At 44.2% G+C, this 19,164-nt stretch overlaps 1 protein-coding gene across 1 annotated transcript in view; it reads left to right on the forward strand.

Annotated features, from left to right (window-relative positions):
* Nucleotides 1-478: 478 nt before the first annotated feature.
* The window catches only part of TRIM71 (tripartite motif containing 71), a 61,160-nt gene continuing 42,474 nt past the window's right edge, over nt 479-19,164 (forward strand). Inside the window, 2 exon segments of the mRNA XM_055709401.1 lie at nt 479-996; nt 998-1,453. Of these exon segments, the coding sequence (XP_055565376.1) occupies nt 562-996; nt 998-1,453 (891 nt within the window). The 5' untranslated portion in view covers nt 479-561.

A 19,164-nucleotide genomic window follows, 5' to 3' on the forward strand; every position in this document is an offset into this window, starting at 1 on the left:
CGGCGGACAGAGGTCCGGTCCCCGCTGGACGCGGCGGGGATCGGGCGGTCGGCGCCCATGCACTTTCTGTTTAGGAAGACAAGTAACCAAACCACGTTGTCAAACTGCTGACCCAAGGGGGAAATGAGAAGACTGTGTGAGGTATTGACCGCTCTGGGAATCGATACAATTTGTCTAATGCAACGGGGGATCGGGGGCTGAGTACATGTGAGGGAAGAGAGGCTCCATTTGCCGAGGGAGAGCGGGACAGCTACACCTTGATACCAAAAATACCCTCTCGCCAGCAGCAAGCCCGGCAGCGGCGAGGTACGAGGCGAGGATCCAGCTCCCTGCAGACGCCGGATCGATGACACCGTATTTGCAAAACCGGCCAATCGATCCCACTTGGCAAAACGACTGATCGATGCCAGCTTGCTCGTAAGCCGCTTGCAGAACTACCTTCTTCTCCCCACGCCTTTACAGACACCCCCCGTCTTTTTTTTTTTTTCCGCCCACGCTTCTGTTCTGTGAGGGAGGGGAGGCGCGTTTTCACCCCCCATCGGGGAGCCGGGCCCATCGCAAATGGCTTCGTTTCCCGAGTCCGACTTCCAGATCTGCCCGCTGTGCAAGGAGATGTGCGGCTCGCCGGCTCCCCTCTCCTCCAACTCCTCCACCTCCTCGTCCTCCTCGCAGACCTCCAGCTCCTCCGGGGGCGGCGGCGGCGGCTCCTCCTGCGGGGGCCCGCCGCGGCGGCTCCACGTCCTGCCCTGCCTGCACGCCTTCTGCCGCCAGTGCCTGGAGGCGCAGCGGCACCCCGGCGCGGGGGACGCGCTCAAGCTGCGCTGCCCCATCTGCGACCAGAAGGTGGTGATCTCGGAGCCCTCGGGCATGGACGCGCTGCCCTCCTCCAACTTCCTCCTCAGCAACCTGCTGGACGTCGTGGTCGTGGCCGCCGCCGCCGACGAGCAGAAGAACGGCCGCGCCGCCGGGGCCGGCCCCGCCGCCGGCTCCGGCGCGGGGGGGGGGCGGCGGCGGCGGCAACAACCGCCACCACGGACGCCCGCCGCCGCCGCACCGCGCCGCCGGCTCCTCGCCCGCCGCCGCCGCCTCGGCCGCGCCCTCCTCGACGTCCTCCTCCTCCTCCTCGGGCGGCGGCTCGGCGGCGCTCCTGCTGCGGCGGCCCCACAGCCGGCAGGGCGAGCCCCGCTGCAGCTCCTGCGACGAGGGCAACGCCGCCAGCTCCCGCTGCCTCGACTGCCAGGAGCACCTGTGCGACAACTGCGTGCGGGCGCACCAGCGCGTGCGCCTGACCAAGGACCACTTCATCGAGCGCTTCGCCGCCGCCGCCGGCCCCGCCGCCGCCGCCGGCCCCGCCGCGCCGCTCGCCCTCAGCCCGCCGTACCCCGCCTCGCCCTACAACATCCTCTCCGTCTTCCCCGACCGGGCCAGCTACTGCCAGCACCACGACGACGAGGTGAGCGAGTGCGCGGCGCGACGCAACGCGGGAGGGGGCGGCCGCGCTCCCGCCCCTCGCCGGCGCCAGAGGGCCCCCGCACCCTCGCGGCGGGCGGGCCTGAGGGGCCGGGCGCGACCGGCCGCGGCGCTTCGTCCCACCGGGTCCCGCCGCCCCGCGGGGCTCGGGGGCCGGAGGTGGGCTCAGCTCCGCCGGGGGGGGTGGGGGGTAGGGCCGCCCTTCCAACGGGCGGGCGGCGAGGCGGCGGCGGTCCCGGGCGGCCGCTCGCTCCCGGGAGGAGGAGGTGAGGCGTGGAGCCCGCGGCTCGGTGCGGGCGGCGGCCGTCGGGGCCTCGGGCCGCCGGTGCGCGGCGGGAAGCCGCTGCCGCGGTCTCTGAGGGAGTCGGTATGTGGGGCGCGTAGCCTGGGCGGCGAGGCCGCGGGCGGGGAAAGCCCCCCAAGCCCCTGCCGTTTCTGATGCGAGGTTCAGCTGCTTCGTGGGGTCGGCTTTGTGCCGCGTTCGGCGTGTGAGATACCGAGGAAATAAACCGAATACGTAGGGAAGGAGGGTGGCCGTGACGAGGGAAGGACTGTATTTTTTTTTTTTAAGGCAGTCAGAAATTAGCAGAGATGGGCATCCTTGCCACAGCAGCTGCATCTCCTGCTCCGGGGCAACGTTGGTGCAAACGGGAACTTTACGGATGCAAAAACGAGAACTCGTTTTATGTGTGTTTTGCTTACAACGCTTTGCTTGCAAGATTTTGTTTCTGATGATCCTAAGCGTTGTTTCACAGAGGCTGCGGCTTCTTCAAAATGTGCTTGAAGGTGTCTTGAGTTTCATTGGGACATAGTTTCTTGCTGTGATAGTTTGAAACTTGATTTCCATCTGAAACTGGAAAATGGCGGTCTGCTGTCCCCCCCTTCTGCTCTGGGGGTCAACGCGGGGGATTTTGCTGGAATTTTCCAGTAACTTCAGTGTTGGAGGTGGTTTCCTCCCAGTATGAAATCGGACAGCACAACAAGCAGCTTCAGGGGAAAAACCTGCCTGAGAACAGGGAGAGTACCCATGCTTTTCGTGGGATGCTTGCTTAACTGATAGGTGAAGGCGTTTAGACTAGCAAAATGTGGTGATGCCTTTGTCTCCAGTTTGCAAGGACACTTACTCCTATCCCACTGCTGTACCTCTGAAATAATTTTCTAGAAAGCTCTGGAAGAGCTTTTCTTGTTTCTTAAAGCTGCTGGTGTCAGGGAACAAGAGTATGAATTTCGTGGGAAAACAAAAAAAAATAAAATTAAAATGACGTTTTGGGAGTGGTGGGGTGTACTTAAGGGGCCAGGAAGTTTAAAAAAAAAAAAAAAATCCAAATCGAAACGAAAAAAAACCAAAACCCAACCAACCAAAAAACCCCAACCCAGCAACCTTATGGCAGTTGGGCTGCTTGCACCTTTTTGTGGTATCTTCCTGCTAGTGGGCTTCCCAAAGAACATATATAATACTGAATGCCAGAATGAAATGAAACACGGTGTTCTTAATATGCTAACCCCCCCCCCATGTTTCTGCATTCATTCTGGAGTATAACTTTGGACTTGCAGTATGGGCTAAAAAGCTGTCTAGTTCTTGTGTTCTCAGTATGACAAAATTCTGTGTGTCAAATGAAACAATGGAGAGCTTTTGGCCACAGCGTAGAGCATCCAACTTCTAAAACAGATTTATTTTCCACCATTTGGTGAAGAGTAGCTGGGACAGGAGCTTCGAGGTATTTTGTAGGCTGTACAGCTTTTTTAGAAGTAGCTTGTAAAAAACAAACCCAAAAAACCCCGTTAATTTATTTTACATAACTAATTTTATAACTGATTTTTATTTTCGACACTGCTTTGAAAAGATTGTGTGTGTCTTAGGATTGGTTTTGGGTGTCCTTGTGTGTCCTGTAGACCTAGGAATTGTTTTAAAACAAGTGAGCGTTTTCAAGCCTCCAGCTCCTGTTGAGAAAGGCTTTTATTCTGCAAATTAATGATCTACTACTGTTCTTGATTAGTGAGTTTTGGTGGTTCCTTAATGTGGGTGTGCCTGATGAGTATTTGCAAGTATTTATTATTCACTCAAGGGGAGACCTTTGGGGGGGGGGGGGGGGGGGAGACTGACTGTTTGGAACAGTTTATACTGTAAATCTTTCTCACTTCGGCTGAAAATGTGGGCAAGGTGTACAATTTTTTTGAGAAAGGGTGGCTGCAAAGCTGGAGGGTTATTGCTTGTTTAATTCTAAGAATGCTATTTACAGCCTCATAAAAGGAACAATAATAGAAAGGCAGCCTTCCAAGAGAGTACTTAAATGATGCACTGAGGACTTCGGTTGTCTAATAGTGTAAAAACAAACCTAAAACACATAGCAGGAATGGTAGCTTGAAACCTTAATATTAGTTATAAACTTTGGTTCTGCTCAGTGTGTAAGTGGGAAAAGCTGGTGACGGAGCAGGATATTCCCTCAGAATAATGTCGTGCGTGTAAGTTTGAGCACAGGTAGATCACAATCTGTAAGCTGCTAGGAGTTCTTTCAGATGTGGAGTTCTCCTTCTCCAGGATGTATCTTCCTCACCTTGTTTGAGATCAGTTAATAAGGCGTTTGACTGACCCTGTTCCTGAGGCTTTTCTGGGCCAAAGCAGCTGGCTACCTTATTTTTTGCCTCCTTGCATAGAGCCTGATAATCCTGTCCTTCCAACATCACTGCTTCACTTCTTACCTCTTGGTTCTGTTCCTCTCTGGTCTTACCGCCCTTCTTCCTGGGAAGGAAGCACTGTCCATTCCAGAAACATTCTGTTCCCTGTAATTTTCCTTTCTTCCATCCCCACTTCGAGACTCCCTGGAGTGAGGAGGGGAGTAGCATTGTGGGTGGTTACTTACTAGGTGTTCCAAGTCTCAAAACAAGACTACAGATACACATTTGCAAGGCAAGATCAACATAGTTGCTTATCCTTTCAATAGAGGAGTGCAGGCTTCTGCTCTTTACGGGGATGTCTGGAGCAGTATCTCTAGAACCAATGCAACTAGTCTCGGTTGAGCTGTTTACTCGTCTAAAAGAACAGTAACCTGTTGTGTGCTATGAGTACATACAGTCACTGACAGCAGAGAATATTGACTGTTACTGTAGTAGCAAACACTAAAGAAAATGGGACTCTGAACACTTGCTTTCAGGGTGGCTAGTGTCTGCAAATACTACAATGATGCATGAAAGGAAAGCAAGTAGACTATTCCTTGGGGGGGTTGGGAAGGCAAAAGCCAATCTTTCTTTGTTTATTCAAAGTTTATTTGAATTGCAGAGGAGTCTGGCCTAAACTGAACTAGTATGAGGGAAAAGGAGGAATAGTGTGGCTAGGAAGGAAGGGTAGGTTAGATAGTCTCTTTTGTGTCACGGCTTGCCATCACTGCCAAACACTGAGCTTTACTCCACGGTGGTCTTAAATGCTGTCCACCCACATGTTTCAGCAGAACAGTTGGCTAACACAAAGGGAATATGGCTTTCTGTGTCTCTTGTGCAAGGGCTATTTATATGAATATGCACATATGCAGTATGTGATGCAGGTTCTTGCCATTACTTTTTCGAACGAGTGGTTAGGGTTTTTCCCTCCTAACACAATGATTACAATGATTAAAACTTTTTCGGAGTGCATCCTGGAGGCAGTGGTCTTAGTATGTGTACTTCATTTTGCTGCTGCTGTTGTGGCTGCTATAGCTTCAGCTTTAGAGGAGAATGTGCACATGAGCTAGAGAAATCCATACTTGCAGTATATGTAAGAAACTGCATATGCTGCTTTATACTGATGCATCCACCCTCCATTTTATCGTACTTTCTGTGTCTTTTCTTTTATAGCAAACATGCATGCAGATGCCCAATCTGAAGACAGTACTTTGGATTCAGTTACTGACACCTGTGTCTTTTCAGTTTTTTCCTGGTGAAGAAAGCAGGGCAGCAAGTTATTTTGTTCATATGTGGTCTGTGTAATGTGGATTTAACATCTTTAGAATGATGAAGGGTTTTAATAATCTCTTAATTTCACACTTCTTTTTTTTGTTTACAAATAATGTTAAGATATCTGGTGCTAAACAGGTTACCTCTTGATTTACTGTGCCTTACTTTCCTTTTAGTTGTCCCTTCCCCAGCATACTTTCAGCTCCTGGCTCTTCCCTATACATAAAAGTACTTTATTTAACTGCTTATTTTTTATAAGAGAATAAAAGCTTTGCCGGGCTTAAAACTAGCTTTAATACCATACTGGACAGAATCTAGATGTCCTTTCCTTCCCCTGCTTTGCCCCGACTAATGTTGAAATACTCTCAACATTTTAGGGTAAATACAGCACAGTTGTATGCTTTTTTTCCCCCCCGGGTAATAATCCGATATCATTATGCTACTGTCCTAATCAAATGTGACTTCAGATAGTTTTCAGTGAGTAAAAACTGGAAGAAACTGAAATGCCTTGTCTGCTCAAGCAACTGTAATGAATTGTTTTTACTTTGAGAAATCTTTGAAAAAAACAAGGGTATCAATACAGGAGAAACTTGCAGGCTGCAGCATAGACCTGTGAGGTTAGACAACTTTCTTGAGAAGATAGATAGGACTGGAGATCTGCATGCAATCTCCATGAAATAAGCATGAAACTAGTCTACTGTATACTGACCTTAATTTTCTTAAGCTTCGGTTTTGCTAAAACCGATGCCTTGAAGTGTATCTCGTAAGCTGGAGAGAGGGTCTGACTGAATTTTTGCTTCAGTTTAAGTGATGAAATCTTGCATCTTGTGTAGGAGTTTCTGCTTTCAGCTAAACCTTCAGAGCACGTGAACATGCTTGCTATATCATGCTTCCTTAGAGGAAAACTACCTAGTTCCTCTGTTTTAAAGCTAAGAAGGTATCATTCCTCTCTCGATACTGACTTGACCCTGTCCCTTCCTAGTTCTCCTCCCATACTCCCTTCCTTCCTGCAAAGCTGTTGGTGTCTTTCCATCAGACAAAGAATCATGATGTGTTGAGAGCACAGATCTTAAGCTGTACGAACAATGCACCAAATGTTAAGACTAATGTTACCACAGATAAGATTTCACAGAAGGGGTTTATTGTCTTTAGCTGTAATCCACTATCAATAGAGCAGTTAAAAATATAACCATGGTTCATAATTATGTAGTACATAATTTTTAGTGCTGCTGTTACCCTATCATTCCAAGTCTTAATTAAAAGTGTAGAAATACTGGATGGGAATGGGACTGTTGCTTGGCAATGTGAGTATTGGCTAATGTAATGAATGGATGTCCCTGATCCTAAAATATATTAAACATATGTCCTTGTTTTAGCTGTTCTCATGGGCTTAGCTGCAGCAACTTCCACGGGTTGTTTTCTGCCTTCCCTGGCTGTGCTTGTGGAAGGGCTCTGTGGGTGGGATGGGTTTGGTCCTCTTACCTAACAAATTATGCTTGTGCATCCAAATAAATTCTGAAAGTCACAGGATAGAACAAAAACATGCAAAAGAATTGGAGCAATACTGTCTGCTGGTTTTAAACTTTATTTCAAAAGCTTTACTATGTAGTGTCATTTTGGACAATTTTATCTCTCCCTCTTTCCCCTTCCCCCTCCCATCTTAAGGAAGAGAAATTTGTATGTAGCTAATACAGGAGTAGTACTTCTTTCCTAAAGTTCTTTTGACTCTAAGCTGCTACTTTCCTCTTCTTTATCAACCCTCAACAAAACAGCACATTTTTCAACTATGAAGCCTATAGTTGAGGAACTAAAAATGCTGACCAGCTTTTTTTAGCTGGTGTAAAACTCAGCCACAGATGAGGCTCACAAATACACGTTCTATGTTGTCCTACTGTGCTGCTTCTTGGATATGTATGCAATACTGACACTTCCTCACAAGAATTAATTCATGGTTACATGTTCAGCTGTAAGAAATAAGAGCTCCATTCCTGCTATTTCACTTGAGTGTATAACATGCATTTCTAAAACCTCAGGTGGTGAGCTTGTTGGATAGGATGATGTCTGATCAGCAGTTTTCCTACACATGTAGGTGAAATATTTGTGAAGTGACTTAAGACTTGAACTGGAAACTTTAAATGAGAAGCTTATTGTTTTATTATTCTGCATACCTTGTGCTATGTTTCTCTGCACTAGTGAAGACTTGGGGAGGAAATGGCTTACCTTTCAGCCAGTAGGTAGGCAACTTGAGGCAATCTCTAAACTTGTCTCACTAGCAGTGGGTGCAAGTCACTTTTCAGAGTTATAAATACTTTAAAATTTAGGGGACTGTGAGCTATGTCTTCAGTGCTATAGTGGAAGTGGTCCCTACTGAACAAGGAACTGTGAAATATCTCAAACTTTATTTCTGAAATGGACAGATTAATCCAGCCAAAGGCAGCTGTTGTCGTCTTACCTTGGTAGTTATGTCTTACAGGGTCCTGTTTGTTACTATGGTATAATTTTACTAAGATCAGACAAGTAATGACTAAGGCTGCTCTCAGTACCAGTACTTTCCAAGACTGTCAAAATAGTGACTGCCTGCCCATGGATCTCAGTGTTTTGGGGTAGAATAAGGGCCCTTTAGTGAGCTAACGGTAATAGGTAATAGCTAAACTTGCGTTGCATCACTTTCCCTTTAATGTTGGTCTCCATGCATAAAAAGTATTTAAAGGTATTTTGTCAAGTTTGCGAAACTTTATCTTTTCTAGTTGCTTGCTTGTATTACATGCCCACCCCATACATTTTGAGGATAGTCAGTGTTGTTATAAACTTACCTACTGGAAATATTTTATTTCCCTAGTTAAGGTGTAGTAAAGGTACAGAAATACCAAATGCTGTGTTTGGCTGAATTAAAAGGCTGGCAGGGACCTGAGATCCAGAAATCAAAACTACATCCGAGTATCCCGCTGAAATGTTAGAGCTTGTTGTGCTCTCTTCCCCTTGTCCCATGTTGCCTTGGGTTTTGCAGGTTCTGCTTGCATGTTTAGGTACTTGCTGTCCAGAGTGGCAGGCATATGCTAGAAGGCTAATTTTATACAGCCTTTTGTTCGGCTGCTCTTGGTTAACAAAAGACAAACTATTATTTAGGGGGGAAATGTCACTATCGAACTTCAAATCCTCTCCTTTCCCTCCCCCTTCACTTCAGTGGTTCTTGCTGCTCATGCCATTCATGCTGTCAGGTGTACAATATAAAAATCCCTTAGCTTAAATCTTTGGTGCAAGATTTGGTGCAAGCTTGAAAGCTGTCTGCATTATAGGTGCCTTTTTAAGCTTTGCGATCCAACCTAGTCCTGCATCAAGGGACTAGAGAGTGCTGCTGCCTTGTGTGGGGGCTGTGGTCTGTGAGTTGCCAGTGAACTGGTCGGTACTGGTCCCTGTCATCTGACAAGGTTACTATTCCTGATCTTCTGTAACATTGAGTAATACCACATCAGGTGATTGAGAGTGTGAGAGATAATGATCAAGTAGCTTCTAGGGGCTTGCTGTTGCTGTGTCTGTCAGTGGTTTGAAAGTCAGCTCTGTATTTCTAAGATTTTTAAGTGTATGAATATGGAAGGCAGAGCGAGCCTGTTACTTTGAGGAAAATCTTGTTAGAGAATGGAAAGAATCCGATTCTATGATCATGCTTCCAAGTCGCCTTTTTCCTTTAGAAGCCATGCTGGTAAAGAGTTAAATTTCACCCCCCTGCAGCACACCCCGCCCCCACTGCTATATACGGTGTGCCCAAAGGCGCTGGAGATTTAATACATTGAAGTTGGAGCGTGAAGGGGGTCTGCAGCCTGCTAGACAAAGTCACTCAAATTTCAAGAATACTTGATCCATACAAGGATGTTACTTGAGAAAGGCATGACTTCTCTGTAAGAAACTGGTTGCCAAACGAGCTGGCTGAGTGTGTCCTAAACACAGGTTTTTTTGACTAGATGAGCAAATTGGAAACCAGATTTTCTTTAATTGATGACTGATAAGCAAGCCAGCTAAAGTTGTGAGAACCATCTCCCTCCAGAGAACAATGGTTATTTGTAGGGGAAAATTAAAATTGTGACTCTGCCGTTGAAGTGTTTGCAAGTCATAGAAACTATTGTGCAGATAACTAAATTATCAATTGTCATATTGAATTGACTGAACAAATGGCAAATATAACTCCCTCTCCAAGTTACTGTAGAAGCAGCTGTAATATCACAATGGTGTCCCAACACAATGCATTTGGTGTCAGCTTCTGGTAAAGGCTTTTAAATGGATGGGCAAATATTTTGGGAAGAGGGCCAGTTTGTGAAGAAGTAAAAACAAAATTTGGAACTGGAAATGTTAGACAGTGGTCTGGAGTGGATTCTACCCTGAAAGAAACAACCATCAAACTAATAACAAAACATTAGAGAATTAAAGAGGGTGAAGCACAAAAGAATTATAAACACTGAGGTCCCATTCTTCCCAGTGATGCTCTTGTACTTAATAAAATGGTAATAGGGGAAAGATGTAATAACTCTTCTTGTTTGTCCCCTCTTGTGCTTAACACAATTGTGAGGGGGTGGATGTAATACTCACCCCGCGCCTGTTCCCCCCCCCCCCCCAATATGTAAGATAAGATGATTACTGATAAAATGAGAATTAGGAATTAGATTGGGGTTATAAATGGTGGCTGTGACAGTGTCCCAAAAGGTAACAGCATTGCCCTTCCTTGGAGTGAAAATATTGTCTGCTTTCTCCATTCTAGACAACATATATTTTAACCGACAGTACCATTCCGTGGTAGCACACTCTCTTTTCTAGCATTACTTATTTTTTTTCAAGGACTCTGAACCTGTTACTACTAGAGCAGAGAGAACCAGTGTACGAGCCTTGAGCTTTCTGTTGCTGAAGCATGGCGCCTTTACTTGAGTTACCCTGTATGGTGGTTAGCATGGACGTTAGTGGGCAGTCTAAGCAGGCTGGTGTGAGTGGAAGCAAGCCTTGGAGGGTCTTGAGCTGGTGTGCTGCTGGAGGGCTGTCTGCTCCAAACGTCTAGCTGCTCTGGAGAGGTACTCTTCACAATGACAGGCTGCATACATATGCATGCAAATCTGATGTACTTGATGGCCTAAGTTTTAGATGATTGACTTGTCAAAATGAGCATGATTTTATCTTCATGATATTGCCTTTCTGGCAAAGGTGGTGTTGTCCCATCTTTGCATCTTATCAAAAAGTAACTTGGGAAGCACCTCTGAACTGTTACTCTCTAAACAGTAGCAGCTGTGTCAAGCCAGCCTAACTTTGGTACCAAACCCAAGTGGAAATCCTCTAAGGCAGTGTCATGTGAGCCTGAAGGGGTGGTGGTGGTGGGGCTTCTGTTCACAGTGGCTTACTCTTGAAATAATATTTTCAGGGAGCAATTAATTGTATGCTTTGATTGCATGTGATGCTGCTAGTTACAATTAAAAAGTATTATCTAGGAAAATGGCCTCCTGGAGAACTGCTAGAGAAATTCGGCTGGAAATTCTGAAGCACTGCAATTAAAATTAACATGGCATGTACATTCACTTCCCCTTGCATGAGCCTTCGGCATTGGCTGGATATAAGTATGGTCAGCATGTCTTTGCAAAGACTGGAGTAGTTGGTTCTTTGGCCACTTAAGCTTGTAGTGGCATTACTATACACTCTGGCTTGGATTAAATCCAAAGGCCTTCTTTCACCTGAACACCTTGTCAGTTCTTCCATTATTCTTCCTATGCCTCTGAGTCAGTGAAGTGAATTCTAGTATGTGATTACTGCCAGTTTTTACTAGTGTTCCTATCTTGGTCTCTGGGCAACAATGACAAAAAACTCTCTAAATTAAGGTTCTCCCATTTCTACTCTCAATGTAAAAGTGCAGGTGTTAACATGAAGCTTGCTTTTACAAACTGGAACAGAAAAATCACCTTGAACCTTTCTTTCAATTCATGGTTTCATTTTCATGTCAATCATTAGATGCTGCAAGCAATTGAATCTTATTTTTCTACAGGAAGGACCACAATTTGTATGGTTCTAGAAATAATTTAGGGTGTTAAACTATTCACTAGCTTTATTTTGATTGGTTTCTGATTTGCTCATCTAGCCACAAAAAACTTCATTTGGAGGACTTAGCTCAGCTGGCTCATCTGGCAACCAGCTTCTCACAGAAGTCATGCCTTTCAAGTAACATCCTTGTAAATACAACCGAAGGTTAGCATTTTCATTCTGTATGCTGTTGCTTCTGAAACCTATTCTTAATGCCAGCCTACACCGTTCAGCAAAGAACAGGGCTGCTAAGGAGCTCAAGGTGATGAAACCCCTCAGCTGCGTGGACTCCCAAGCAGGGTCCAGGCACAGAAAGCTGCATTCATTGCAGGGGAAGTGACATAGTGTTTGATACACAGGCAAAGCAAGGTGGCTTACACAACCCGGCTAGTTGCCATGCTAGCCTTGGCACAGGTATCCCTTGTCATCTAAATCTGCATGTCCCTTCTGCTTCAGCCTCTTTCAGACAGTCAGTGTTCTGTATCTGATCCGTTCACGCATTGTTTAGCAAGAAGTAGCAGGGTGAACTGGCTCACATGTAAGAAGATGAAAGCCAGTGCCAAGCTGGCTGAAATCGTTGGACAATGGAGGCAGCAAAACCCTGCAGCTGAAGACTCTGTAGGGAAGAAGGAAGAACATGTACTGAAGTTCCTCTTCTCTTATCCAAACCTGTTGACCTCCTGTCCTTCCCCAGCTCCACCTTGAATCTAACCACCCAAACTTTGAAAAGGAATTAAATAATTTGGATGCTTTCAATGAATGCCTTTTCTGTTGCTGTTCATTTGTCTTCATTATATATTGTCAGTATACCTATATAAACATTTTAAAATACTATTTATGAGGGTTTGGCTAGCATAGTAAGACCGACTTATTTTTTCCTAAATGAAAGATAAGTCTTGACAGTTGATCAATCAAGGAGTAATGTATTGAACCAGTATTCTGTCAGAACTGCTGTTTTGTCTTCACCGATGTTCAATACAGCTATTTCAGAAAAAATATGGGAAGTGGTATAGTGTATAGTTCTATGTTAACTGGTCCACAAGGTGTCCTGCCATTTAAATTTATATCTAAAATTCTAATGTGGAAGCCTTGATGTCCTGTCTTGTTCTTAAACATTAGTTTTCTAATGAGCAACAGAAAAAAAACCCTAGTCTCAACTGAAAACACCATATAATGCATGAAACAATATTTTGGCTGGAGGAGAAGACTGTATTTCCATCAGTCTTTATTGTTTGAGGTTTAAATTCATCTTAATGCCATCCAAGGAGGACACAAAAAGGAAACACTTCTCATAAGCTAGGGGATAGATTGGAAAGAGGAAATGTTGCTTGTTAAAACAAACACCAAAATAAAAAATAGAACAGTGATACCTCCCAGCTGAGATCACTGTGTGCTAACCAAATATGCTTTCAGCAGATGAGAGACTTACTGAAGTGGTATGCTGTCAATCTTGTTTACTCTTCGAGGTATTTGTCAGCATATGAAAGAACAGTGTTCTCCTTGCAGAATTCAAGTGCATTTGGATATGGCTTACCTTGGGATGGCCATCTGCTGAACTACTCATGATAACAAATATATTCTTATAACCTTTTTCCAGTTGTCTGTTCTTGGGTGACTGACAGTTTGGTTTATTCCTTGTTTTTGAGAACAATCATGTCATTCTAAGTTGTGGCTTAGTTTTACTACAAAGCTTGCTGGGATGAGTTTTCTGAAGGTATGTGTAAAGACATAGTTGCCACCTGTATTAGGGGATTCTCATTTTGGAAATAGATTGGCAGTTTTCCATTTGGCTTCTGTGGCAGAGATACTTTGACGGACAGCTATATAGTCTGTTCCTCTAAGGAGAGGAGTAGAGGGAAATAATTCAAGGTGACATCCTCAGCTGTGAATCTAGGAACTTTTTCTTGTATGCACATATTCTAATGAAGCAGCACGTTTTTGAGCAGCATGATGTGAAAAGATACCGATTACTATACTTGTGATCTAAGAAAGGAAACTACTCTTCAGACACCCCTGTCTGACCCAGGCAGACTGCTGCCAGCAGTTCACTAGGAACAAATGGCTGTTGTTGAAAGATACTGCCTAAATCAGTGAGAGTCAGAACATCGTGGTATGTGGGTTGTTTTTTCCCCATTTCATGTATCTTGTTTTTATCTAAGCAGGGGAGACATTCCTGCCAAATACGTATGCCATGGCTCTTTTTCTGCTACGACTAGGTAGAAATGTTTTCAGAATGAAAGATCTTTATAAATTAAAGTTTAAACAAACAAAACAAAACCAGCCAAAACAAATTCTCAAAACACCCAGCTCTCATGTGGTCAAAGAAGCCACTTCTTGGAGTAAGCTGACTGACTCGTTTCATGTTTGATCCCATATGGAGTTACGGAGGGAAACCATTCCTTGAGTGCTTTTGTTAAATAAAGCTGTTGCCATGAATTAAGCAACACTGCCCTGGAATGTTTCTGATCATGGTCTTGCAGAGCTTGTGACCTTTGCACTGAACATGTGAACTGAAACTTCATCTTCCAGTGTTCAATAACCATGTTAAAAATTCAGAGGTGAGGCAGTCTTGGGATTTCCTTAGGCTAGCTTAAATGCCAAGTGAAATTTAAGTACTGGTTTATACAGTTACTCTTCCTGTTTTGTAAATCATAAGTCAAATTGAAAAAAACCTAAAATCTTTATTTTAAAGCTGAGACTTCTTTGTCAGGTTAAAAAAAAACTGTACAGACCATCTCTTATAATGCTTACCTTTGTTGGAGCCTACTAAACCACTAAAATATTGCTGCCTTCTTGTCTAGAAGCATCCAATTACTATTAATCTGGATGTTTGTAGTAGTATACTACTACTACTACTTAAAGCAGTTGCTTTAAATAACAGCTGGATGTAGCACCTGAAGAGGCTATTCCGTTTAACTGGGCTGCAGCTGAAAGGGAGAAAGGAGCATTTTAAAACCTGTGTCTCTTGCAGGATGCCACTGGACTTCCTAGCCTACTAGAATGCTATAAACATCAGTATGTTTCTTGTTTACCAGATAGAAACACTGCCACCTCTTGGCTATTTGTTGTTCTGGCTTTTTTAAGAATACTTTTTCTAGTTTCTTGTGGTGTTTTTCTGAATAATCAGGTGATGGTGTGGTGAAACGACTTGCAATTTTGTATGGCAACTGTAACAATTTACTGATTCTACCCTGGAACAAAAGGAAGAGAGGGTACTGCTTGGTTCAGTGACAATCAACTTTCTGACCCATCTCTCTGTATTACCTCCTGTAAAAATATACTAGGCTAAGTTGGGCTTCTGTCCTTGCTAGATTAGCAGACAATGCCAGCATCTGAAAGTAGTATCCGGCACAAGGGGATTCAGCCTTTATGCCCTAAAAAGGGATTGATATAATATTTCCTACTGATCTGAGTTTTGACCAAATTCGAATAAACAATGCTGATCAGATCCTGAATTCTATGGAGTTGGGGAAAGAAGGTTATGTTAGATTCTGACCATGTTTCTGATGGCAGTTTTGGTGAAGCTGGCTTGAGGAATTGTTTAAAATACTGCAGTTTCAGTATTTCCTATATTGTGTGGGGTTGTAATAATTAACCCTTAATTTGGGGAATACTTCCCAGTTGAGAGGGCAGTTATGCTTCTATCCAAATGCCTTTTCTTGCTGTAAGCAGCCTTGTCTTTTCCTATAAGCACCCAGTGTTGCACTGGCCATTCGTCTGGTTGTGTGGTGAACCTTACTCCTGACAATGCATAGAGAAGGGTGACTTCTTTAGCCCAGTCCAACTTGCCAAATACGAAACCAGCCTTGAAGAACACCCCCGATGCTGGCTCTTACTCTAACAAGCCAATCCAAGGGTTCTGGGAAGGCTTCCTCCTTAAAACCTGCCTGTGTGAGAGAAGTTGGACCTGACACTTCTCCCTCAGAGGATTTTTCCTTTAGAATAATTCTGGTGCAAAGCAGCAACATCCATATCACAAAAGGGCTGTAATACCATTTAGCATGATCCCTACCCCAAGCAGCAAGTTTTAGTGGAATAAAGAAACTTGAGACAGAGACAAGGTGCTTAGGGAACATGAGAGGACTTCAGTGGTTGAGTGGGATTGTCAGGATGCTAACAACATCCTGACTTCTATATTAGCAGCAAATTAATTTCTAGATGTGTAACTTAAGCTCCATGATGGAGGTAGAGGGTCCAGGTTTCCATCATCTGTTCAGAAGTTGCAGCTCAAACCCCTTTACTAAAGGTAGGCTCTTCCCTACACCCTCTATCCCAGCCCCTTCAAGCGTGGGGCTGGGAGGTCATGGTGGAGAAGCGGCTTTGCTCTCTTGTATATCCCCATTGTATGCACCTCTCAAAGATGAGGCAGGTGTAAATCCAGTTTTCTGTGAATGAACTTTGGAGTCTAACTTCTGGGATGATGGTTTGGAGTCTCTTGTGGGGAGCTGTTCAACTTCATAGAGCAGAACCTGAGTGGCTTGCTAAAGAGAGCACGGATGAGCCTGGTTTCCCTCCTTGGGTGGGATGGTGGTGGGGTGGGAGTTTTTGCTCCAGTGGCTCTTAATATTACTAAATTCTTTATATTGAGTTAAAAAAAACCAACAGAGGACTTAGACTTTTGTGTTACAGCAGTACAAGCTGGCAAATAAGCTGGTGTTGCTTAATGACATACTGTAGCCATAGTAAATAAGGTTTTACTGTGCAAGCTATATGCTTCCTTTTTTTTGCGGATTTTGGAGTGAGGAAATAAGAAAGGATGAAAGATACTACATAAGCTTTACTAAGCCTTCGCTTGCATCTTGGCTTTTTGTAAGCACCATTAGTTGTCTAGCTGTGTACAATGGTAAGGTATAGAAGAGCTCTGAAATACCATTCTTGGATTTAAATGGCAAGTAATATGACAGTCCCAGTGGTTTCTAAAATGCTTTTGTTCAATCACCACCACCACCCCCCACCCCCCCCACGTCGTGTTTAGTTTTGATGGCACAGGTTAAAGTTGCATTGTGCTGATGCACCATCACTAATAAAACTGCTGCTTAGTGTCTATTTTCCAGCATCCTTATTACTGTGGAGTCAGTCGTACTGTATGAGCAGTAGTGACTGATTTTTAAAATGGAGACTTGCTGGAGGGAGGAAGAATTGGCAAATACAGTGCATCTGAAAATTACTGGAAAACTAATTTTCAGAAGTGTTTTTGTAGTGGCAAGATTTATTAAGATAAAATGTTTTAACTGAATAGTTCTGGCTAATTTGTGATAAAAGTGAACAGATAATGGAAATTTCAAAATTGCTTGCAGCTATTATGATGGTTAAGTATTTTAAATGGAAGAACAAAACACTACCTTAAGATTTTTTTCAGTCTCTTTGACAAAGCTTAAGAGTTTTTAACATCTCAAAACATGTTTGACCTCCCCACCCTTAAGCCATTTTGACACACTTTACCATTGCATTTCAACAGGAAAGAAAGATCCTTTTTATAGCCAAATGGCTTCCTCCTCCTCTTCTCCCTCTTTTCCCTTCCATCCCCCACCCCAGAGTGCATTTCTAGTGCTCAGGCTTCAGCTGCTGCCTGGATACTGGCTACATCTGTCTTGTTTAGATGGTCCTAAGGAAAAACAGCACAGAATGTGACCGGAGGGCCAACAACAAGATATGTTTCTTTTCAAATTTGAAAGGAAGCACTGCACTTGCTTCTGCCTGTTTCCCTAAACTTTTTAAATCAATCATGGCTAGGGCTGGTAAATGCCTTCTTTTCCCTCCCTCCCTGAAATGGTCAAAATCCAAAACATTTGAACAGGCTAACGAGTTAAATATGGTGGTGTTCACAGGAGTGTTTCCCCTTGTACAACTTCGAGTTTGATGAAATAAACTCTTTTATGGGCTCTTGCTTTGAGACAGCCATTGGGAAACCTTTCAAAGAGGATAGTGTTGCTCTGGGTGGAATTTGGAGGTTTGCAACTCCATAAAAATGCTTGGACTGACAGCAGACTGGGCTTTTGTATTCACATTAAAAGGGACGGCATTAAAAACTGATTCTGGGTCTGAGCAGTGCTTGGTGTTTTGTGGGGATTGTGGTGCAAAAGATGGTGACTGTCAAGGAAAGAGTAATTATGCGGGGCAGATAAAGGACAGTGTAGTTCCTATTTTGGGGGGGGGATTTTCTGATGTTTTTTAAAATGCAGGATGAAGGCTGGAACAATGACAATCTATGCCAGTCAAGAATGGGGTTGTAAACTTGTGGGGTGGTGGTTCTGTTTTTTAAAGGTTTAACAGCTTGGGGGGAGCAATGCAACCTGATCCTGTTCATGAAATTTAGCTATAGTTGAAATGGTTTTGCCCTTGTGACAGTATCTTGTTACGCACAAAATAGGAGGAGACTGTCTTAAAACATCAGCATGTTCTCATGCATTTGCATCGCAACCTGTGTGTGTGTGGCTGGAGGTGCTAGCTTTTGGTTAGCAGTCCCTTCACCACCCCCCACCCTGGATAATGTGTATTATAATGAACTGTAGGGAACAGAGGAGAAAAAATTAGCAGCAGAAGAAATAGCTCTTGTAAGAGCTCATGTTAACCCATGTTTTAATAGTTACTGCTACCTTTATCTGTTCAAGAGCTTATTAGCCATTTCATTTTTAATATACTTATATCGCAGTGAATAGGTGCGTGGGCTCTATTCTGTTGTTCATTGTGTTATTTCAGCATCATAAGGACAAAATAAATATGTAGGCTTAGGAGATGCAGCCTAAATAGTTTGCATGTTACTGATGTGAGAGGTGTCTGTTAAATTTTGTGGAAGCCCTGCTAGAGTGTGACTCTGGGTTTCATTTCAGCATTTCCTCTGTAGTAACAGTGCTTGAACTTTGGAATCCACTTTCCTGGCTTTTGTGTGGGGAGGCAGAGCAAAATGGATGTTTGCACTGAACTGGGCACGTGCACTGAGCTTCAGATAACAATTATTTGGCTTTTTAACATCCTTACATTTGGCATGTTGAACCAGCCACACAGGGTTGTCCTACATATTCACGCACAAGGTGCAGAAATTAACCTGGTCAGCTTGCAAGAGCCTTAGTTTTCATTAAACCACGTGTTGCTGAAGATTGGCTTGTGATTCTGTGCAGAGATGTATACTCTAACCCCGCTCTGAGGCTGCTTTGGCTTGTGTTGGGGAACAAAGATTCTGAAGCGTGTGTCTAGGATGTGTTAAAAGGGCAGTCTCTCTTTCCCGATACATGTTGCAGAATATGTTGTAGAATGGGTAGCTTAGGCCTGGCCTAAAACGTAAGGAATGCTTTTAAAATGTGTTTCCTTTGGATTGAATAGGGAAATGGACTTGCAAAAAGTGAATTCAGTAACTGACTCTCTGTCTTCCAGACTTGAAGGGGTAAATTTCAGTTTTGTTCACTGATTTAATAAAAATTAGTGGCCTGACATCTGTTGATTCTCAGCAGACCTGAAAGAGGTCACAAACTAGAGTAGGCTGTGCCTGCTAAACTGTGCCTATACTGATGGGATTTTAAGTGCTGGCATAAACTGACATGTACGCTAGCTGGATTTTGTCTTAACGCAAAGAGCTGTGGAGCCCCCCGAGTCCAAACACGCTTGTAAATAAACTAGCTTTGTCTTCAGACTGCCCTTGAGGTGTGGATTTTCCTGGCTGAAATGACTTCCTAATGCCAAAGACGTCCCTGTTTTAAAACCTGTGTACTGTTTTACAGTCTG

This window comes from Falco cherrug, chromosome 4 (genome assembly GCF_023634085.1).
Source record: "Falco cherrug isolate bFalChe1 chromosome 4, bFalChe1.pri, whole genome shotgun sequence".
NCBI lineage: Eukaryota > Metazoa > Chordata > Aves > Falconiformes > Falconidae > Falco > Falco cherrug.